The following is a 23,373-nucleotide window of genomic DNA, read 5'->3' as shown; positions in this document are numbered from 1 at the left end:
CTGCCATCAAGGCTCTCACCTTTAGGCAAGCAAACTGCACCGGGCCAGGTCCTCTACCATCACTCTCCAGTGCCAGCCAGGCCTCCCAAACAGCTCAAAGCCCTGTACCTAGACCACTGAGTCATAAAACCATCAAACTACACAGCAGTTCTTCCCAAAACATGATCTGCTTGCTATGGAGTAGCACCCATCACTGTCATGAAGAGTACCTAGAATTTCTTCTAAAAACAAGTAGTTAAAAAATAGGCAGGTGTAAAAAACAAATGGAAAAAAAAGAAAAGAAAAAGCAAGTGCACACTGTGCAAATTATTTGATTTCTTCCATATTGGGAAAAACTACAGCCACACCAGATTCCTGTGTGTTAGGAAAATTACATTTTTAGAAAATGGTGGTGGTGGTGGTGGTGGTGGGGGGGGGGGGGGGGCGGGGGCGGCGGCGACGCGCGCAGGGAGGATCTGGCATCCTATTGCTAATCATCATTAGCTCTTCTTAAGATAATTTCACTAATCCTGTAACTTCCAAAAGTAAGCAGCTTTTCTCTCTTACAGTATTCTACTATTTGGATACTGCTTCCCAAATTAAAAATGGTTAATTTTATGAGCAGCTAAAAATAACTCAAAATAAAGACAAGCATTAAATATTACGTAAGGTTTTCTTTTATTTAAAAGATCATTCACAAAATACCATATCCATAGATTTACTTTCTGTCATATAGTTGAATGTGTTAAGTGTTTGGAATTCCATTCTTACATTTAAAAGTCAACTGGATTGCCCAGAAGTGTAGATGAATTTGTTTTGTTCTTAATCTTTTCCACATTGAAGATATAAGTAGGTCATCTGAAAGCATCAGGTTTGGTTACAACCACATAATGCATGTCTTTCTTAAGTATTGGTGTTACACAAATGGTTCTTATTTCAGAAGCAAAGATGACAGGTGGAAGGAAAGAAGGGAGAGTTCTGTAAACGGCTGAGACCTTGTAACAAAGACAGAGTAGACACCAAGGATGCCAGCTAGGGACTAACTACTATCTGAGCACACTGCGCTGCAGAGGCCAGGATTCCCCTCAGCCCTCCAGCATGCTGGCAAGGGCCTTTTTTCTGTACCGCTCTAGCTGCTGGCTGACCCTGAATTTCTCCCAATAAAATGAGTGGGACTCAGGTGCTAATGAATTTAATTTGTCCACACATGGGTGTTCAAGCTCAAAAGCTATTGCCTAGACCCCTAGCCCTGGGTAAATGCTGAACACTGTATGTGGGAACAATGAACTTTGTCCCAATGATGAGACCTAGTAACTTACAGCCACCTACCAATTATTTTAAGGTTCTTGATAGCTATATATAGTAAAATTCTCAATTCATCAAGTGAAACAGAGTAAAGTGCCAGATTCTAGGCCCATTTTAATTTTCATTATAAAAGTAAAGGATGGTGGGAAGCACAGTATCTCATTGTTAAACTAGGAAACAGATAAATGCAAGGGAGAGATGCAGAATACACAGATAACAGGGATTTGGAAAAAGCAATGTTCACACTATAAAGTGAGCCCAGCACAGCTCTACCACCCCCCACCCCTACCCTTTAGTCCCCCAAAGCACCTGTGCCCAGTAGAAAGGAAACCAGGAGCAGGCAGTTCGGTACATTCAGCCAGACAGAGGAGCCTCTCGTACAGCTGGTGAAGGAGGGAACCAGTTTGGACAGTGTTGAAAAAGCAGTAAAACAAGTGAACACAGTAGTGCATTCAACTGATCCTCCCGTGTAAACTCCCTACTAACATCTCACATTACCCTTTAGGTTTCACTGTTCAAAATTGGAACCTATTCAAATAATCCATCTGGGGAGGGGGCCACAGAGACAGGACTACCTATAAATAGGACAGGAGGAAATCTGCAAGAATCAACAGACATTTTATCCTTGTTTTGAAAACAAGGTGTTTCAAAATCTGTATGTTGATCAAAGCTGAATAAAAACAAGATGCTATCCAATTTGTGACTTCTTTTCTGTTATTTATTTATTTTAATTTTGTGTATGTGTATGTGTATGCGTATGTGTATGTGTATGTATATGTGAAAGCCACAGAAATACAGAACTCAACATGCAGGTCGGAAGAGAAGCACTAAAGAAAAATCAAAGGAAGTGACTGAGTCTGGCCAGTGTGTTTAAAGTAAAAAGAAAAAGCGAAGGAGAAAAATGAAACAGCACCTCAATTCAAAGAGCTCCCCACATGGTGGCTGCCTTTTGTCCCTTTAGAGAAACTCATGTGCTGGAAGGAAACAAGGAACAAGAAGGAAAAAGGACAGAAGGAAATGGGGAAAGGAGTGGCAGGAAAAAAAAAGCACGAAACAGGCACTAGATACAGCAAAGCCAAGAATGTACTAAAAACCACTTGTTAACTGCTGACATGCACTCACAAGCTCTGTGTTTCCTTTGTAAGAAAGGAGGACAAAGGTCAGGCGCAGGAATGGTAACTGCAGGACTGCCGGTCCAGGGGGCTAGCCAGGCTTCGGTCTTGCTCTAACTGCCCCCATACCCCATTCCCTCCCAACCGCCAGCTCATTCTTGCTCCTTGTGAACAACTTCCTCTCTGGGCCGGGCTCCCCCGAAGATAGCAGAGTTGGGATTGGCTACTTGGTTGAGGGGTGTTGCAACTGTTCGAGGTTTAAGCTGGAGCCGTGGTCTCTGTGCTCTTTCCTCTGGGAGGGAAAAAACAAAGTTTATAAAGAATGGATCCCATTCCCCATCAGGTAAAATGACCTCTACATCCCAGCCCAATTTCTAAAAATTAACAGCCTTGAAGAACTATTCCATTCCTAGATACACAATAAAGATAAACTTACTATTTAAGACCAAGGGTGGGTCTATAGTCACTACATGGCTTAAGAAGGCAAATGTCTATGAGGTACAAAATATCATGAAAAGGTACCCTCCATTTACAAGTGGTCGCCGTACCTTCTGTTGGTTCTCTGAAATCCATATTGGGCCCTCGGAGGGGAGGGCCATCTCTGAAACGACTCCCCATTGGGGGGCCTGTTCGCCGATCACCTGGGCGACTCCCGCCCCTGCCTCCTAAGAAGTCGTCCCTGAAGCCTGAGGAGAAAGAGGACACTGCATTACTTTTGAAACTACTGTCTCAGAGCTGACTACATAGATTGAATAAATTGTTTCTGATTTTAAAATTTTAAGTTCTTTAGTTTGTCCAGCATCTGAAATTTTTCCAAAGTATAATGCATTGAAAATGAGTCCAAATGTGAAACTGTTTGATAATTTCAATGCAAACAGACTTTTTAAATAAAAAAGAATCTTGGGAGAGAAAAATAAAATAAAATAAGCTGTTCAAATTCTTAGCCTGCAGGAAAAGTGGAAAACACCATTTGAGACTATATTCTAATACGACTTAAAACAATATGAAAATCCTCAAGGCACATTTTATTCTTCTACTATAAATCTATACAGTTATTAAAAAGATAAACCTGAAATCTAGAAGTGACAATTTAGAATGCAAAATAATAAGAAAAAATAAAAAGACAAAGACAAAACAAAAATACGAAGTCACCTCTGGGTGACACTCCCCATTTTCCTGTTCCTGCTGCGTTTCATGGTGGATCATTCTAAAAGCAAAGCACCTGTGTGGTAAACAAAGCAGTTATCCGAGTAAGGCCCACTCCCTAAGGGGGGCAATGCTGAAGAGCAGAGCACCTCACACCCAACCTGTGCCTCACCTCCTCTACTTGCAAAGGGGTTTCCCTCATTCATTTGTGTATCTGCTAAAACAATTATCAACATAAGTAAAATGCATCTCATTTACAAATATTAAGAGTAAGTTACAATTCTCATCAGTGTGTAGAAGAACCAGTATTTTCTCAATGGACTTTAAGGTTTTATTTAGTTTTGTATTTAAGTAAAAGTCCTTCAGTTATTGGAGTTTAAACTAATTAAACTTTTAAGAGTATGGCCCACTGAAATCAGAGTTAATTTCCAGTAAAAATATAGCTAATAAGATTGTAATTGAACAAATGTGCTTGCCCCCTTTGTTTAAGCTCCCAAAGGTGACTACTTTTACTCACTCTAAGGATGGTGCCATTGCTCAAAGCTTTATAGGAATGTATCGTTGAGAAGAATCCTGAGCCTGACACATTCTTCTATATTCTTGATCCCCATTTTAATATATTTTGTATTTGCAAATTCATCTACTTGCTAAATTTACCTGTAACCCCCAAATCAATACTTGCGGTGTTTTTGCTGCCATTCAGACATGCAAACAGCAGTGAAAGATTTTAGTCACCTGACTCGAGTGTTCTCAGTTGAGGTGGAACAAGATAACTGCCTTGTTTCAGCTCATACTGTAAAGAGATTCTTTTCATGACCTATTTAGTGCAGTTTTTTTGCTCTTGTGTTTTTTGTTGGTAATTTTTGTTTAAAATGGCCCCCAAATAGTGCTGAAGAGCTGTCTTGTGTCTCTAAGAATAAGAAGGCTGTGATGTGTCTTAGGGAGAAAATACACACTAGCTAAGCTTCATTCAGGGAGTTACAGTGCTGCTGGCAAGTTCAATATTAATGAATCAACAATATATAGAAAATAAAGTGTCTTTAAATAGAAACACACATAAAGCAAGTTTATGCCTACAGCTGCTGACAAAATGCTGTGATCAGAGGCTCAAAGGATCCTGACCTTGTTATTTCCCCTAGAAGAAGCTCAGTATTTGTTAATTCGGTATTCTCGTTGATTCTATAGAACCTAACTACTGCATATATGGAGATCAACTCTATCTGTAATGGTGGTACTTTTCTTGTTCTTTAAGGTGGCAAGGATTTTGAAAATAGATCAAGTTACTGAAAACCCAGTTCAGAGACTGAGTTGAACAATACCCATTTTAACAAAGCAAGCAATAAAAACAATTCTAAAAAAGATTTAGACCAAATCAGAGCACTGTTTTGGGGGAAAACACGTTGGGATGCACATAGTCAAATAAACATTCTTTAGTCTTTTAACCTGACACTCTCGCCAAACTAATCTAAACTGTGAAGTGTCCCTTTCCATGTGAGTATGAAAGTTGCTTTCCCTTTAATAATAAGGTTAAATGATTTTTGCTGCCAGTGTTTAGTAAAACATATCAACTCACACCCACATTGATGAGACAGGTAAACACAACTGCTACTTTGTCCAGGTGGATGCGACAAAGTATAGGAGAAAAAAACCAGTGTACATTATCAGTGACAGCTTCACTGCAGAATATCTTATGATACGAGCATTGGAAAGATTATGAGGAAAGCAAGGCCGACATTAACAAATACCGTTTAATCAATTTGATGAGATTTCCAGGAGGCACATTATGCATGAGAATCTTCTGAGTTTTCTTTACAAAGCTCAGTTTAACACACTGGCTATTTCTGGTAGTGGGACACTTTAATTTTTATTTGATGCTTAAATTTTTTAGCAGCACATAGCATTAAAAAATAGCATTCTTTTAAAGAATAACATAGATCTACTTTCATAAATAATGTATGTAGGCATTACGCTACCATGTGGCACTTCACCAAAACATTGCAGTTTACACTGAAACTGGTGAGCGGCAAGGTAGGTTCTCTGGCTATGTTCACTATACTGTATGTCTCTGCTTCAGAGTTAAAGCCCAAGCTAAGTCAACAGTAGGAAGGCATTGATTGGTTAACTTTCACAGGTCCAGAGCTATGAGCTCCCTGTGCTCTTTCCATAGCACCAGGAATGCACAACTGGCAGGTCAGAGACCACCACTCACTGAGCAACTAACTGCTGCACCTGGACTGGCTTTAAGACTTTAAACATTTGTTGCATGTTTCAATCAGAGACTAGCTTATACATAAAATTACAGGTTTACTGGATTATACTGTACTTTTATGAATAAGCTCATTTCTAATTGGCTATAGGACTTTTAAAAAATAGATTATTCAACAGATATAGTCACCTGTTTAGCTAAAGCAGTACTGGAAATAAATCTGAAAACTTTTTAGACTCACAGGACACCTTGCACCAGTTTCCCCATACTTACCCATTACTTTATATTGAGTTTTGTTTTGACAGGGGTGGGGGGTGATAGCTGGGTGGGTGGGGGTGTTGATGTTCTCATATATTGTAAGAGTACAGAAATAACCTCAAGTTTATAGGAAAGAAAACAGTTATTTTTAATTTTCTACTTTTTTGTTACAGTTGACATTTTTACTACACATATGAAATACTTAAAAAAATAAAAAATAAAGGTAACGAGATGAAGAAATGTTTAAGAGATCTTTCAAAACAGAAGGCTGGCATGCAAAAAGGCCTCTTGAGCTGAGGCTAGGAGGCACCTATTGCCCTGCCTTGGTAAATTAAGAAAAAGAATGGTAGGCCCTGGTCAGGTAGCTCAGTTGGTTAGAGCATCGTCCCAATACTCCAAGATTGTGGGTCCGATCTCCAGTCAGGGCACATACAAGAATCAACCAATGACTGAATAAAATAAATGGAATAACAAATTGATGTTTTTCTCTCCCCTTTCCTCTCTCACTCTAAAGAAAAAAGAATAGGAATGGTAAAGTGGATCATGCCCATCATCAAGGCATGAGTTCTGCACCCCTCAAGAAAAAGGTCACAAGGACTCTTTTACCATCTTAGGGGGAGCCACCAGGAATCAGTTAAAAGGCTTTCTCTAAGTTTCTAGAACCTCCATACTATATTTCTAGAAATAATGAACAGTACTCTCTTTGTGTGGCACACACAAACAGGAGCCACCAAGTAGTTTCCTCAGGCTAGACCCTGAGAAAGACTACTGCACGAGACAAAGGCACTGTGAGAACGAACAGCTGGCTAAGGAAAGGTAACAAACAAAACAGGGTGGATCAGTCTAACAGGTCCTACCCCAAATATTTAGGTTCTAACAGAGGCTTATTGCATGCCTGGGTACCTTTTGGGAAAGTTTCATTTGTCAAAGGCACTAAAGAAGTAGTCCGGCCAGGCCGGCTACTCATAAGAAATGTACAACAGCAGCAAGGCTATTGAAAAAGGTTAAGTGGTGATACTTTAAATACTGATACCGGAATTGAAGTCATCCCGGGACTCCCATGCACCTCTAGATTCTCGAGGGCCACCCATTCCTGAGGATACACAAAAAAGATAAAGTTGAGGTCGGATCATTACCTTGCTGCACACACATGGAAAAATTCACTGGGACGATGTACAACTCATGATGGGAAGTTCAACAAAATTAAAGAGTTTTTGCTGCCAACAGGAAAAACAACCCCAGGCTTGCAGAAGCATCATTTATTCTAAGATTTTATGTTTATAAAAGCTCACAAAAATCTATCAGACCTACAAGACAGAGTTCTACTAGTAACCTTCCAGAATTGTAACCAGTAAGTTGTATGTTCAGTTTTAGAAGAACCAATCACCTCTGTCATCTGGTCCACCTTTCCTGAATCCAAAGCCACCTTTATCTTGTTTTCTGCCTTCTGCAATGTCCACACGAAGTGACCGATCACCCAAGAGCTAATTATAAGGGGAAAACAGTGTAAGTATTAGCAAGAAAAAAACTCAACTACTAGCAACATGACAGAGAAAACCTGAACATACTTACTGCGCCATCGTATGTCAAGGCTTCCTTAAGGGAATCCACCTCATCAAATTCTACATAGCAGAATCCTGTAAGAGAGAAAAAACTTCATTTTCTCAAGAAATTATGGGTTAAAACTATGATGGGATCTCTATTTTGTACAACTTGCCCACATCAGAACTACCACTTTTGTTGCATTTATGACTGCAGACTAGTAGAGCCTGAATGAACATTTTTACTTTTCAATAAGTAGAGCTTGCCCACCAGCATGGACCAGTGGTTGAGCACTGACCTATGAACCAGGATGTCATGGTTCGATTCCCAGTCAGGGCATATGCCCAGGGTAATGGGCTTGATCCCCAATAAAGGGTGTGCAGGAGGCAGCTGATCAATGATTCTCTCATCATTGATGTTTCTATCTCTCCCTCCCTTTCCTTTCTTCTCTGAAGTCAATAAAAATATATTTAAATAAAGAAATAGAACTTGATTGTTATTCCTCCCTCGTTATATTTTTTTAGAAAGTACTAATCAAATAGGTACTAAAATAGCAGCTGTGTTTTTATAAAGCTCTCATATGTTTTAACCATAATATTAAAACCTTTCTTGGATCACGGCAGAGTTGTTGGGTCTGACTTCTGAATGACTTTGATATACCGTGATTGGGTTTTTTTTTTTTTTAAATATATATTTTATTGATTTTTCTACAGAGAGGAAGGGAGAGGGACAGAGAGCTAGAAACATCAATGAGAGAGAAACATCGATCAGCTGCCTCCCGCACACCCCCCACTGGGGATGTGCCCGAAACCAAGGTACATGGCCCTGACTGGTATCGAACCTGGGATCCCCTCAGTCCGCAGGCTGATGCTCCGTCCACTCAGCCAAACCAGCTAGGGCTGTGATTGGGGTTTTAAGACAGATTTCAAAGTCGATACTGATATGCTCTGAAGGAGAGGCTGAAGGTGCCTAGTACTACTTAGTTGGTATAAAACCTCTGATAAGCCTTTCTTTTCAGGTGCAGCACTCTTGTCCACGTTCTTTCCTTGCACCCGGGGACTACATCTGGGTTAAGTCCTCTCCCTGCTGTAATATGCTCACACTGTACCCTGCACACCCCCACTCCTGCCAGAGTATCCTGATCTTGTGTGATGATTACACTTTACCTTCAAAGCCCACTAGACTGCAAGTGCTTTGAAGGCCTGGGTCCAAATGATTCCTGTTCTCCATTTGCTCAGTAAGTACTTACACTGAGAATGTACTGCTTGGCTGGAAAGTACCCCCTGCCCTCCCACCTTCTTCCCTAAGTAGATTCAATGTTTAGAGAAATTGAGAAAACCTCTCCAAAGTTCAAAGAGGCAACCCCAGCCCAGTCACACACCTCACACTCTAGAGCTCCTGAAATGGAAGGTGATTCGCTATGAGACCGTCTAAAACCTGCTGCTGCTGCTGCTACTGCCTCATCCCAAAAGTTGGCTTCACCTACACATTTTTTAAAAATATATTTTATTGATTTTTTACAGAGAGGAAGGAGAAGGATAGAGAGTTAGAAACATCGATCAGCTGCATCCTGCCCATTCCCCACTGGGTATGTGCCCGCAACCCAGGCACATGCCCTTGACCGAATTGAACCTGGGACCTTTCAGTCCGCAGGCGGACACTCTATCCACTGAGCCAAACCGGTTAGGGCTTCACCTACACATTTTTATCTTAACTTCGAATTCCTAAATGCTTTTTAGCAAGCAAACTAGGTGGGACTTAGAGAAGTTTAATCAATATATTTGTTTTTGGTGTTTAATCACTCGGTAACAGCTTCAGGTTCTAAAGTAAAAAAGCTTTCAAAAAGGTAAAAAATACCACTACATACAAAACCACTCCGATGAGCAACACCTCTGCTTCTTGTACAGCTCCCCACTGTAAGTCACCACAGTGACTTTACTTTTCATGGACACACTTCTGGATAAATAATGTAAACCAAATGCCCTCATGCCTTGCACCAGGCACTTAACTACTGGGCACATTTTCCTTCAGGCAACCTTGAAAGCTAGATGATGATGTCATTTGATTCTTCATTCTTACTCCTCTGCTCAAGTGCCCTTAAGATACTAATCTATAGACACTAACTCCATCTGAAATTTGACTCAACCCTCTCCCAAACACATACTCTGAAGTTACAAATGTACAGTGATAGTAACACTTATTAGGTTATCTTTTGGAATTTATAATAAATAACTGAATTATAGGAAAACTACCAAGAAAAATGAACAAGTTGGCTAAGGTGAAATACACCTGAAAAATCCTCAGATGTTTTGTTCACTTCTTTCCATTAACTTCTTTAGTGTCAGACAAGACTGCTATATAGGTCAGGCAAAGAAATAGCAGGTTTACTTGGATATAGGCCACATATTTCTACAAACTAGACGATGTATAAAACATTTCTCCCCAAGTAGAATTGAAGGCCTATGAGTCAAAGTGCTATGTTTATTGCAGTTACCTGGACCAAGCAAACATTTAAATAACTTTCATAATTAGAGCCCTGCGGTTCACTAAAACATTCTGGTTCCGACCCTCCCCCCTTAAAATAATGTAAAATAAGAATTTCTCCAAACTCACCTTTGAATTTGTCTGTGTCTTTGTCTCTGACTAGTCGTACACTCCTTATGCTGAGATCCTTAAAGATAGCATCTATGTCGCCTTGAACCGTATTAAAAGGTAGATTTCCGACATATGCTGTGTAGGGGGGCTCTGTGGGCAGCTCCTTCTGGGTGCGGGAACCATGGCCACCAGCAGTGCCGCGAGACCTAGGAGGGGAAACAGACAATATTCAAGTCTGCCCATGTATTCCTGTCCCAGATCAGGAAAAATAAAAATGCCGCCCAGTCAGCTACACATTCCACTCTAATGTACAATTACATCACCTGGAAATTATAACAGTATTCCTAATATTATTTATAAAAAAAGTACCTGTTTTTTTAGTGACAGAAATGTCCGCAGAATCACAGAATCTATGTAAACATACATTTCTCTGGAAAAATCAAATCCAAATAGAACATATGCTCCTATGGTTCTTTCATATTCACTTAGAATCAGCATTTGCAAAATGTTTATCTCCTAAAACAAATCAAATGCCCTCCCTCACACCCAGTAATAATAAATACACACTAAAAGTGGACTGTCCCGAGTCACTGTGTTGTACTGAAGCTGCTGAAGTTTAATGCATTTACAATATAATTCTTGCTATTGTCTAGTTTTGAATAACATTCTAATAAAAATTTTAGATTTTGTGCAGTAAAATCTATGTACATATACTCTCCAATTCCCATGAATTACTTCACTGGGTCCTCAAATGTGTGGTGCATATTACTTATCCATTTAAACCTCAATGTCATTCCTCAGATATAACCAGAGGGCTTACTTGTCTTTGGCTACAGAGCTAAGAAGTGGCAAAGGCTGGACCTTGATTGTGTCTCATCGTTGGCAATTTGCAGAGGTATCAGTTTAAATCTCAGCTCTGCTACTTACTAGCCATATGATCTAAGCTCACCTTCTCTAAGCATTTATTTATTTGTAAAATTGGGTTAATACTAATAAAGACCTTGAGTTATTGAAAAAATAAATATAAGGTGCTTAAAATTAAAACCCTGCCTAACACACAGTGTATATGTATAGAGTAACAAGTACCATTATCACCACCACCTACAACCTGAGGTTTATGTTTTGCAGATAATATAAAAATAAGTGGGGGTCATTATACATTTGTCCAAACCCATAGAATGTACAACACTAAAAGTGAACCCTAATGTAACTGGACTTGGGTGATAATGACATGATGAATGTAGAAGTTCATTGATTGTAACAAATGTACTACTATTCTGCAAATGGGGGTGGGGCCTGTGCAAGGGCAGGGTTTATATAGGAACTGTGTAATTTCTGTTCAATCTTGCTTACCGTGAACCCAAAATTGCTCTTAAAAGTAGTCTATTAAAATGGAAGAATTAATGAATGAACGGGAAGGGGAACTATTCTTTATATCAATAAGAATGTCAGCTAATAAATGTAAAAGGAATCACATAATTAGAAAATCACTACTTTGCAATGTAGTTAGTAGTAACGGATTCAGGCCAGACTCATCAATGGATGCCTAAACCACTGATAAACTGGTTTTTGGGAAACAAGATATTCACATGATCTCAAATTATCATCCTATAGATCATTAATCTCAAGGGGGGAAAAGTTTCTTCTCAAATGGAAAAATCTGGCAGTCACCACCTTAACCAGGTAACTGAACTTAGTATCATATATAATAAAGGTCCTATATAATAAAAGGGTAATATGCAAATGAACCAACTGGCAGAACGACCTGTTGCTATGATGGGCACTGACCACCAGGCGGCAGGTGCTCAGGAGCTGCCCCCTAGTGGTCAGTGTGCTCCCACAGAGGGAGCGCTGCTCAGCCAGAAGCCCTGAGCCAGGCTCATGGTGGCTCCTGGCTGCGGGAACCATGAGTGGTGGGAGCCTCTCCTGCCTCCACAGCAGTGCTAAGGAGCAGCGAGCAGGCGGGCAGTAAGGAGCGAGGGCTCCCAGACTGCGAGAGGGCCAGGCTGAGAGACACCCCCTGAATGCATGAATTTTCATGCACAGGGCCTCTGGTCACTAATAATGAAACAAGCTTACATTGTATGCCTTCTATATTGGCGGGGGTTCTTTAAATATGTCAGTTAGGAAAGGTAAAAAAAAGGCAGGGGACTAATGAAATAAGACAACCAATGCTATGTGTGATCTTTGGATCCTGAAATGAATAGCTATAAAAGAAATAGCAGCCCTAACCGTTTTGGCTCAGTGGACAGAGCGTCAGCCTGTGGACCGAAAGGTCCCAGGTTCGATTCTGGCCAAGGGCATGTACCTTGGTTGCGGGCACATCCCCAGTAGATGTGCAGGAGGCAGCTGATCGATGTTTCTCTCTCATCGATGTTTCTAACTCTCTCTCTCCCTCCCTTCCTCTCTGTAAAAAACCAATAAAATATATTTTGAAAAAAAGAAAAAGCAGATGGAGGAATTTGAATATGGCATGTATAGATACTATTATATCAATGTTAAATTTCTTACTAGTGACAACTGCTACTGTAGTCAGTCAGTAGAACGCTCTTGTTCTCAAGAGACTTAAAGTATTCAGGGGTGAGGTGTTGAAATAGCCAACATTTATTTTCAAAGGGTTCAGCATAAAGGATATGTGTGCATGTATGTATATATAGAGCAAATGTGAAACTTGTTAATAATCTATCAGAGTCCATTGTGTCGTTCTTTCAACTTTACTATAGTTTAAAACATTTTCAAAATAAAATGTTCACAGAACACAGGAGAAAAAAATTAAGGGAGGTATTATTTCTTTTAAAATAACTATTTAAAACAAACGAGTCTCCTCAACAACCAAAGATCTGCTCAAAGTCATCCTTTTTGCAGGGAAAATATGAATGCCAGTCCTGGAAAGCAACCTCATTTCCATATATTGCTAGAAGTATCATGGAAGAAATTTCGCATCTTCCCTTGAAATAAACTCCAGGTAAATATTTGGTAATAAATATCATTCTTTAAACATTTTATTTATTGATTGATTTTAGAGAGAGGGGAGGGAGGAAGGAGAGAGGCAGGGACAGAGGGAGGGAGGCAGAGAGACACCTATTTGTTGTTCTACTTATTTATAAATTCATTGGTTGCTTTTTTTTTAAAAATGTATTTTATTGATTTTTTACAGAGAAGAAGGGAGAGAGATAGAGAGTTAGAAACATCGATGAGACAGAAACATCGATCAGCTGCCTCCTGCACACCCCCCACTGGGGATGTGCCTGCAACCAAGGTACATGCCCTTGACAGGAATCGAACCTGGGACCTTTCAATCCGCAGGCCGATGCTCTATCCACTGAGCCAAACCGGTTCCGGCTGGTTGCTTCTTGTACGTGCCCTTACTGGGGATTGAACCCGCAACCTTGACATATGGGGACGATGCTCTAACCAACTGGGCTACTTGGCAGGGTTAAATATCATTCTTTAGGACATTTTTCTGAAAAGAACCAAGCCAGCTCCTGCATTGAATGTCTGCCCCATGGTGGGCACGTCAGTGCACGTCATAGCGACCGGTTGTTCCACTGTTCGGTCGATTTGCATATTAGCCTTTTATTATATAGAGTTATTTTGTATTCTGTCCTAAGAACACCAGAAAAATAGGTTTATTAAGTGAATTGCATCCCACTCCCCCCTCTCCAAAGGCTAGCAAATGTTACTTATTTTGCATTTTTAACACCTGCTGATAGTGTACAACACAACTGTTATTATCTCAATAACCATAAAACCTAAATTACTTTCAATAAGATACTCTTTAGAACTGGATACTGAATACATAAGATACAGTATAAACATACAGAAAAATGTCAAAATGGAGTATGAAAAAGAAACACTTTAAATTCATTTATGTAACATTTATTAAATAGCTGATGGAAAACAGTCCCTCGCCTTCAATCAGCTCACAGCTAAATAGCACCTACAAAACACAAATAACTATATTTGCATATGTGAGTGTTTTTGTGTTTTGTGTGTGTGTGTGTGTGTGTGTGTGTATATATATATATATATATAGTAAATTCTCACTTATCATTGATAGATTCTGCGACTTTAAGCAAAATAACATATAACAAAGTACCAGTTGTATAGCTCAGTTGGTTAGAGCATCATCCCCATATACCAAGGTTGTTGGTCTGATCAGTCGGGACACATACAAGCAGCAACCAATGAATACATAAATAAGTAGAACAACAAATTAGTGTTTCTCTCTCCCCCTTCCTCTCTCTATATATATTTAAAGAAAAATAATTAAATGTTAAAAATATATATAATAAAACAATTTTTGCATAAACTAATTAATTAATATAAACCAAGAGTTTAAGTTCCCACAGCATCACACCAATGTTATTAAGATACCGCATTGAACGAAATGTTATTTGAGGACCTGCTGTATATGTAAAAAAAAAAAGCTACAATCATTTTTATTTAAATATAAGGTGAAGGGGAGCATATAGAAATGGTAAATTCCATGTGTTTGTTTAATAAATCAGGAAAATGGAGGGAGGGAGGCTTGCTAAAAGGGCATATTAAATATTTACATGAGAACTTATGGAGTGTGCTCCATGTAGAACTGAAAAGATAGGGTCAGATGACCTCAGATTGAATAGGGAGCCAGAAGAGCTTTAGGACTGCTGCTGCCTAGATGAATGAGAATAAGATGATGGGGACACTAATAAGAATGTAGTAGGATAAGAAGCCAGCTTTGGGAAGACAGAAGAACCCCATTTTAGGGAAGCAGTATTTTAAGAGCTAGAGATGTGGAAACAGCTAAACTAACCCAAGTCCAACAACTTGTTCATTTCACCCTAGCCTCACAAAACCACCAGTGGTTTAATACTCTAGACCAGTGGTTCTCAACCTGTGGGTCACGACCCTTTGGGGGTCAAACGACCCTTTCACAGGGGTCGTCTAAGATCATCGGAAAACACATCTATAATTACATATTGTTTTTGTGATTAATCACTATGTTTTAATTATGTTCAATTTGTAACAATGAAATTGGGGGTCACCACAACATGAGGAACTGTATTAAAGGGTTGTGGCATTAGGAAGGTTGAGAACCACTGCTCTAGACCAAGCATGTCAAACTCAAAGGCTAACAAGGGCCAAATAAATGAGGCATGCAGCCCACGGGCTGTGAGTTTGACATGCTTGCTCCAGACCAGTGATTTTCCACCAATGTGCAGCAAGAGGCACACTGGTGTGCTTCAAGAATATTTAAAACATGCAATACTTGACTAGTTAGTTAGGGGCACTGACCTCTTTTCCCTTAGACTGTCCAATAAAAAAAATAACGGCCAACGCAACAATAGCTGTCCAGGATGAATAAATCAAAATTATACCTATTTTTGGGGTCAGACTGTCAGAAAATTTATTTTTCTGGTGTGCTGCAGAATTTTAGTAACTAGTTTATGTATGCCATGAAATGAAAAGGGTGAAAATCGCTGCTCTAGACACTTTAAGAATTACTGAAGCAGTCCTAAATACTACCCTACCTGATGTAGTCAGTTCTACAGGATTTCAGTTTTTCTTAGTTTTTCATCAAGCAGTTAGTTCCCTGAAGACACGACAGGGCAGTGGGATTGGGGCCATTTAGGTAGGCTTCAATTTATCCACTCTAACATTATGAAGCGTCTAGTGTGTCAGCACTTGAGAGACAATCCCAGAGAGTGCATATGCACATAATAAAATATACATTCTGCTATCAACCAAATAAAAAAAATCAAATGTCAGAAATATTCTTTGAGCTAAAGTTCCCATGAGATACTTTTGACACTAATTTAAAGTTGGAGGGACTATTAACTAAACAAATAAGCTGTGTTAGATAAAAGCACTTTCTGAAACAGGTTAAAAATAAGATAGAGAAGACTCATTTGACACCTTAGTTTGGTACAGTACCTCTTCCAAATTACTTCTTTACCCCAGTCTCCTTGTTATATTTCAAAGCTTTATTTTATAACGAAACTTAAAATTGACCATAAAAATACTTCATAAATACTGATTGCTTTATAAAAGTTTAATAACAATTCTAAAGTGTTACAGGAAGACAACCCTCTCGAGGCTACACTGTTCATGCAGAAGCAGGTGGACTGGCAGCAGCAGATATAAAACAGGAAACAGATGATACAGGTGGCAGCCCGGGCAGACTCCTCCTCCCCATTCCGATTAGAAGGTCTGTGCTGCCAACTCCAGGCCATACCATCCCACCACTGAGCAATGATCTTTCCTGCTCATCACCACTTCTTACTGTCCCTTGGGGACAGTCCATTGATTTTTAAAACAATATATGAGTTTTTAAGGTAATAAATGACATACTCAGTATTAGGAAATCCGACTTTCAACTCCAAGTATGATCAAAATCCTCTGCAGACAAATCATTTTTCTTCACTCCGATCAACTGAATATCTGAATGTCCACGAAGTATACAGTATAGTGGGAACAAACCTAAGATTCAGTTTCTGTTCTCAAGGGAGCTGACAATTCAACTGAAGGAGAATTGGCAAGGATAAGTCCTATTCCAAACAAAGGACTGCAGAAAATTCAGAAGATAGCAATGAGGGCAGTCTCTGCAGAATGGATAACAGGAAGTTGGACTCTACTTTCCAGATAGTAGATAGGGAGAGCACTGAACTCTTAAGATGATAATGTGTTAAGCAAAGATATATAGGACTGAAAGGAGACTAAAGGGTGACCATAAGAAAAAAATAGAAAGATTATAAATCATTAGGGCAGGGATTAGATGCAATAAGTAGGTGAAAGAGAAAATTAAGTGTTCAAGACTTATTTCCAAAGTATAAAAGTTAATGAAAAATGGACACATGCTGTTATTTCTGGGAAAATATTTTTATAATTATTTCTAGGCCCATTAGAAACTATACACAATTTAAGCACTGTTGCTGTTAATCTTAAAACTTCAAGACCAATGGCAAGATACCAAGAAGTATTAACCTCTCACTTTGGTATTTGGACCATTAGGTATTCTTCTATTACCTCTAGGTGATAACTGAGATTAATTTCATTAGGGCTGATGAACAACTCTGGTCTTTCAGTTGCCATTCAGAAACATTTATTAGTACATATAATTTGGCATGTGGCACTATGCTAGACCCTACATAAAAACACAAGAAGACTATCTTTATAAGAGTAAAATACAAGTAAGCAACAAAGACAGAACCCATTGAGCATGCTTAAAGAAAAAAGTCAAAATGTGTAACCTAGTTTCCAGACAATAAAAAAAGTTAAGCTCTCAAAAGTCAAGCCCTTATTTCATGTACACCATCTATTATTAACATCTTACATTAAGTAAGATATACTAGTTACAATCACTGAACCAATGTTGATACATTGTTAACTAAAGTTCAGTTTATTAATATTTCCTTAGTTTTTACATAGTGTCCTTTTTTCTGTTCTAGGAATCCATCTAAGATGCCACACTGATTTTAATTGTAGTGTTTTTTTGTTTTTTTTAAACGAACCCAACACAACTTGGATTAAGGCACTTTACTATTTCCAAGTAGATCTCCCTCTAAGTATATGCATTTCAAAACGAAATCCCTTCATCTTGATAACTGCTCATTTACTACAGGATGTGCATGGAAGCCTCTGCAGGAGATCTGTCCTATATACTGCTTTCATCTCCCAATTATACTACCTGGTACTTACCAAGGGGGGAAGCAATGAAGTCACAAGCCTAGCAACTACTTTAGCATCACAAATAACTTCTCTCACCAATGTGGGTATTCTTATTTGGAAAAAAATTTTTTTTTTAACACAACAGAGGGTTCCATGTGTTTAGACGACATCTCCAATTAGGTACTTAAGTGTTATTCAAAAAATTATCTTGGCTGTGACCAACACCAAGAAATACATTTTACATCATGACTTAATATGCCTGCACTTTACACAAATAAAAGCTTGCCCAAGCCCTAGCTGGTTTGGTTCAGTGGACAGAGCATCGGCTTGCGGACTGAAGGGTCCCGGGATCGATTCCAGTCAAGGGCACATACCTGGATTGCAGACTTGATCCCCTGTAGGGGCCGTGCAGGAGGCAGCTGATCAATAATTCTCTCTCATCATTGATGTTTCTATCTCTCTCTCCCTTTCTCTGAAATCAATAAAAACATATTTTAAAAAACTAACAAAAAAGCTTGCCCAACAGCACTAACTCAGTAAAATACACAGTATTCTCTATTCCATTTCATCTTGCCAGGACCCACTAAATTAATCATCTACCAATAGGACACAACAGGCAGTTTATAAGTCTTGTTTTAGATGAATAGTGAACATAAGGGGAACTTCTGGTTTACATAGTCTTTCAGGGAATTTTCTTACTAGGAAAAATGTTATATATCTTAACATTCTAAAGTTTTGGGTTCCCACACATTAATGAAAGGAAATAATCACGTTATTAATATAATAACTTTATGTGGGTGAAAGGTTACTCAATTCAAAAGTCCCAGATTTTCCAGAGGAAATAAAATCATAACCCTCAGATCTATTTATTGGTCCTCAGATAATATTGCCATAAAAAAATCTGTCTTAAAGCTCCAGTGTAAACTATATCTACGGATTAGTTCTGAACTTTACTTTTGAAAAGGTCGAGTTCTTTTTTTTCTAAATTAGAATGCTTATTATTTGACATGACATTCTACAAACCAGCTCCAATTAATTAAGTTTAAATGAAGTTTCACATTTCCATTCAATGTTGGATTTTATATAATCTACAGTTTAAAACCACACAATTTACTTTAAAATTTATAATTATTTAGATAACTACAAAATGCTCTAACAACTGAGCAAACTGGCCAGGGTGATAATTTGGAATGTTTTGACTTGCTTTTTGAGCAACAATGTAGCCTCTGGTTCTCTTCTTGGCTGCTGGGGACATGCCTTTACAGGCTGGGAAAACCAAGCAGTTGTTCAATATTGCTTACAAGTGCACTGGTTATTCCATATGACTATAAAATAAACTTACGGGGAAGGTGTGATTATAAAAGCCAAGTTTTTAGATTGTGACTGTACATTTCAAACTTGTATTTTTTTCACCTGTGACCCAAGTGGTTTAGAGTTAGGGCATCTCATTTAGCTGAGGTGTTTTAGACTAGAGCAGCGGTCACCAACTTTTCAGACTCACAGACCACTGGTTGGCGACCGCTGCCCCAAAGGTTTTCTTAAACCAGTGGTTGCCAACCTTTCAGACCTCATGGACCATCAGTGGTCCCCAGACTACCGGACTCGAGGGAAGGTGACTTACAAAAGTACTAAGCAAAGCAATATAAGACTGGCTTTCTTTCCATCGATGGTATAATTTTATATAATGCTTAAGAATTGTATTTGAACATAAGCAACAACACCAAAACATTGGTGTGAACATAATTCAAATAACAACTGAAATTATCATTAAAGAATATCTGATCAGCTAACTATCCTACCATCTTGCTAAATTTCAGAAATCCCAATGACATAAAATTAAATTAATATTGATGAAATTAAAATAACATTTACTGGAAAAGGAAAGCTTTGGTACAGACCACAATACTACAAGTCTGGTCTTCTGTGAAATTTCTGGACTCACTCCAGACATTATCTAAATGAACACACAATTCACCAATAGGTTTTTAAGAATATGAGCAATATTTCCTATGTACTTTTACATGAATATGAAGTCAAATGGAAAACTTCAAGGTCTTACGTAGAAGGTGCTTAACAGTAAAGGGACTTTTTACTAGGGGATGTAGAGTGCTAGCTACTGTTCTCTCATACCAATTTTTGGAGAACATCTGGGCAAATGGCTAACATTTTCATTTGTCTTTTGCTATTTGAAATAGCATATTAAGAGAATTTTACCTTTTTTTTTTTAATCCTCACCAGAGGATATTTCCCCCACTGATTCTTTTAGAGACAGTGGGAGGGAGTTGGGGGGAGAGAGAAACATCAATATGAGACATATTGAACCTGCAACCCAGGTTCCTGCCCTTGACAGGGAATCTAACCAGAGAACCTGTGCTGCACCAGCCAACACTCTGACCACTGAACAATACCGGCCAGGGCAAGAGAATTTTTCTTTTGTTCACTTTGCATTATTCAAGTCACTCCAACTGTCAAAACTGACAGCCACTAAAAGTCTAACTCAAACTCCTCAAGTCACCAGAAGAGATGGCAAGTTTGTGAAAAGGGAGAATTAAAAAAAAAAAAAAAAGTCCCCGGGGCTCAGTATGATATGACTTACTTCCAATGAAAACTCTTTGGATCTTATTACACCCCATATTGAACTACTTACTCTGTTGAAGAGCAGTTTCCCCGGGTACTTCTAAATGAAAGTAAAAATAGTAATAATAATAATCCTAGTTATTAAATTTCTAGTACAAATCTGATGTCTAAAAACCTACCCCAAAGGCAACAATTTCACACGTCATCCAACATCTATTTCTTTTTTTATTAGCAAATAAAATATCCTTTGAAATAACAGGTGGCTCCACTTCCACGTTAGGGTGTAATGAATGGTACCAGGTCCTCTCCCAAACGCAAACAAGCCTGTTCGGAGGCATTCCCAAACCAAGGCATTAAGAGATCATTCTTCACCAAAACAATGATACTCTGGGGACCGAAACCCGGGAGGCGGGACACCTCGGTAGGTACAATTGTGGTGTTATCCTGGGAAAGCAATCTCCTGTGAAAGCACACAAAAGGCTAAGTGTGTCCTTGACAAACAGCAAGATGTGTATAGCCCACCTTCTAAATTCCGCATGAGGTCATTTGTATTAAAGTGAATGATGTTTTTTTTCTTTTAAACAAGGCGCCCCCGTTATATATAGTCTCTAGTTGGCCAGAATCAGAATGGGGCTAAAAGCGATTCCTCCTCTAGGTCAGAACGAGAAACTAGGAGAAATAAAAATTTCTGCCAGCAAGCACGTAGCAACTGTCAATAATAGGAAATGCTCTGATGTATCTGTTTTGGTTGGTCCCCGCTCTCCCGACGTGGATCGGGCCATCCCCGGCTCCAGCGGCCACGGAAGGGGAAGGGGGTCGCTCCTCTCTCGGCCTCCCGACGTGGCCCAGGCGGCTGGCCTCCGGGCGAAGGGGGTCCGGGCGCCGGGGGCACAGGCCAACAACACGAGGGCAGCGGCGGGGCTGGGACCGAGCGGAGCAGACTGCGGCCCTGATCCCGCGCTGCAGCAGAGCCCCCGCGCTGGCCCTGCCGTCCTGGGGGAGGGGGTTGGAAGCGGGAGCTCGTCTTCCCGGGCGCTCAGTGCCCCTACGGTTCCGCCTGGCGGCCGACGAAGGGGGAAGACCACACGTCGTCGCCGGCAGAGCCAGGGATCCGCCCTGCGAGCAAGACCCCGGGAGCCTAACCGCCCCCTCCCCGAGCGCGCCATTTCCAGGCCCCGGTCCTCCAGGCGCCTCTCCCCGGCCTCCGCCTGCCCGGCCCGGCCCCGACCTCTCGCCGCCCCGGAGTCCCCGACTCCGCCCGCCCCCCACGCCCGGCTGGGGTGCGCGCACGGCCGCCTCACCCTCTGCCGCCGCCGAAGCTGCTGTAGGCCCGATCGTCGTAGGTATCGAAGTCCGCCATTTGCCGTCTCCGCTCCGAAAGGAACCAGGGTGAACGAGGAAGGACCCCGCAATATAACTCCCCCCGCCCTGCCGCCGGGGCTGTCCGCAGCGCCGCCTGATCGCAAATCGCATGCACGCACGCACATGCGCGCGCACGTACGCCGCGCCGCGCCCGGCCTGGCGCGCTCTGCGGCCCACGTGTTGCGGGGCGGTGTGCGCCCGGCGTCCGGCCTCGGGCCCCGGCCCATTGTGTGCTAGTCCCGCGGCTTCACCTGCAGCCGCCTCCTGCCACCGCCCCGCCCCACCCGTGGCGCGAGGCCGGCCCGACCTCGGGAGTCTCCAGGGGCTCTGTCCGCGCGCCTAGACGGCCGCCCTCCCGGCCGGCCTTGCACCCTGTGCCCCGCCTGCAGTACTTTCTGCTTTCGCCTAGCTGTCCGTCACCCAGAGCTGGCGGGAACCCGGAATCCTGCTCAGCTTGGCCGCACTCCGACACCTCTTCCCAGCCAAGGAGTCGCTGGCTTACACCAAAGGGTCACCTCCTCCAGGTCGGAGACCCCAGGGCTGTGCACTCGCTGAGAATGCACAGGGTCGAAGGGCTTTGAAGGGGTGAGCTTGGCGTCAGGATCCGAGCTTGTGGGGCGGTGGGAGTGCAGATGTGGGTTTGAGGTAAGGATGGGGAATGAGATTAGAGTGTAGGTTGTAGCTGAATTAACAAGAGTCGGTGCATCTCACTTCTGCATAGTCACTACGCTGGAAAAGAATTCAATCCTGACGGGAATTCCATCTAGCAGTAACAGACTGGCTATTCAATGACAATTACATTGGTAATTGCTGAGGTTTGTGATTGAGATTGTGGTCATGTGGGGTACTCCAAACCCTAGGCACAACTTAAAAGAACCTCAGAATTCTTGCATATACCCAATAAATATAAAAAGAGTATACTAAGGCCCTGGCCAGTGTTGCTCAGTTGGTTGAGCGGCATCCCATGCACCAAAAGGTTGCCAGTTACGGGAGGCAATCAATCCATGTTTCTTTCTCACATTGATGTTTTTCTCTCTGTCTCCCCCTTCTTTCTTCTCTTCAAAAATCAATAAAATCTTTATTTTAAAAAGATAATACTAAGCAGGTATGAAAGTATAAAAATGTTATAAATTTAAACATTTTCTGCTATTTTATCCCAGTACCGGGGTGACAAAGCAGCTATTAACTCACTTAAAAAAAAATATTTTATTGATTTTTTACAGAGAGGAGGGGAGAGGGATAGAGTTAGAAACATCGATCAGCTGCCTCTTGCACGCCCCCTACTGGGGATGTGCCCGCAACCAAGGTACATGCCCTTGATCGGAATGGAACCTGGGACCCTTTAGTCCGCAGGCGGACGCTCTATCCGCTGAGCCAAACCAGTCAGGGCTTAACTCACTTTTTATATTTCTGTCTCTCCACTTTACTATTAGATAGACCCAACATAACCTGAGTTCTGCCTCTTACCTAGCTGTGTGACCTCAAGCAAGTTACTGAACCTCTTTACCGTCTCATGTTTATCATCTACATAAGGGGAGGATGTCCCCTACATCCTCACGATTATAAAGATTAAATGAGAAAATTTTTATAAAGTTCCTGGTCCACAATCATCTCTATTGAGCACCTACCTCCTCTGTG

At 40.8% G+C, this 23,373-nt stretch overlaps 1 protein-coding gene across 3 annotated transcripts; it reads right to left on the bottom strand.

Annotated features, from left to right (window-relative positions):
- Positions 1-633: 633 nt before the first annotated feature.
- Positions 634-21,781, bottom strand: EIF4H (eukaryotic translation initiation factor 4H). Of its 3 annotated transcripts, none has more exons than XM_070412797.1 (7): positions 21,675-21,781; positions 10,162-10,349; positions 7,579-7,643; positions 7,394-7,490; positions 7,040-7,099; positions 2,945-3,100; positions 634-2,688 (listed from the first exon to the last, which is right to left on the bottom strand). In XM_070412797.1, the coding sequence occupies exons 1-7, from the start codon at positions 21,731-21,733 to the stop codon at positions 2,549-2,551; spliced, it is 765 nt and encodes a 254-aa protein (XP_070268898.1). In that variant the 5' UTR covers positions 21,734-21,781; the 3' UTR covers positions 634-2,548. The 3 variants fall into 3 exon arrangements, with proteins under 3 accessions (XP_070268898.1, XP_070268899.1, XP_070268901.1); XM_070412798.1 differs by having other exon boundaries at positions 2,945-3,082; XM_070412800.1 differs by lacking the exon at positions 7,040-7,099 and having other exon boundaries at positions 2,945-3,082.
- Between the last annotated feature and the right edge of the window lie 1,592 nt (positions 21,782-23,373).

This window comes from Myotis yumanensis, unplaced genomic scaffold (assembly GCF_028538775.1).
Source record: "Myotis yumanensis isolate MYYU_CA2020_CCGP unplaced genomic scaffold, mMyoYum1.0.hap1 SCAF_4, whole genome shotgun sequence".
Taxonomy (NCBI): domain Eukaryota; kingdom Metazoa; phylum Chordata; class Mammalia; order Chiroptera; family Vespertilionidae; genus Myotis; species Myotis yumanensis.
Note: the sequence above shows the minus strand (reverse complement) of the source record. Positions and strands in the feature narration are given on the sequence as shown.

Bases quoted from the DNA above. Each gene is read 5' to 3' on its own strand.
- EIF4H (XM_070412797.1), bottom strand. From the start codon at position 21,733: ATGGCGGACTTCGATACCTACGACGATCGGGCCTACAGCAGCTTCGGC. The intron at 7,491-7,578 runs GTAAGTATGTTC...CCTTATAATTAG, and splicing joins CCTTGACATACGATGGCGCA to CTCTTGGGTGATCGGTCACT. The intron at 3,101-7,039 runs GTATCAGTATTT...AAAGTAATGCAG, and splicing joins CCGGGATGACTTCAATTCCG to TGTCCTCTTTCTCCTCAGGC.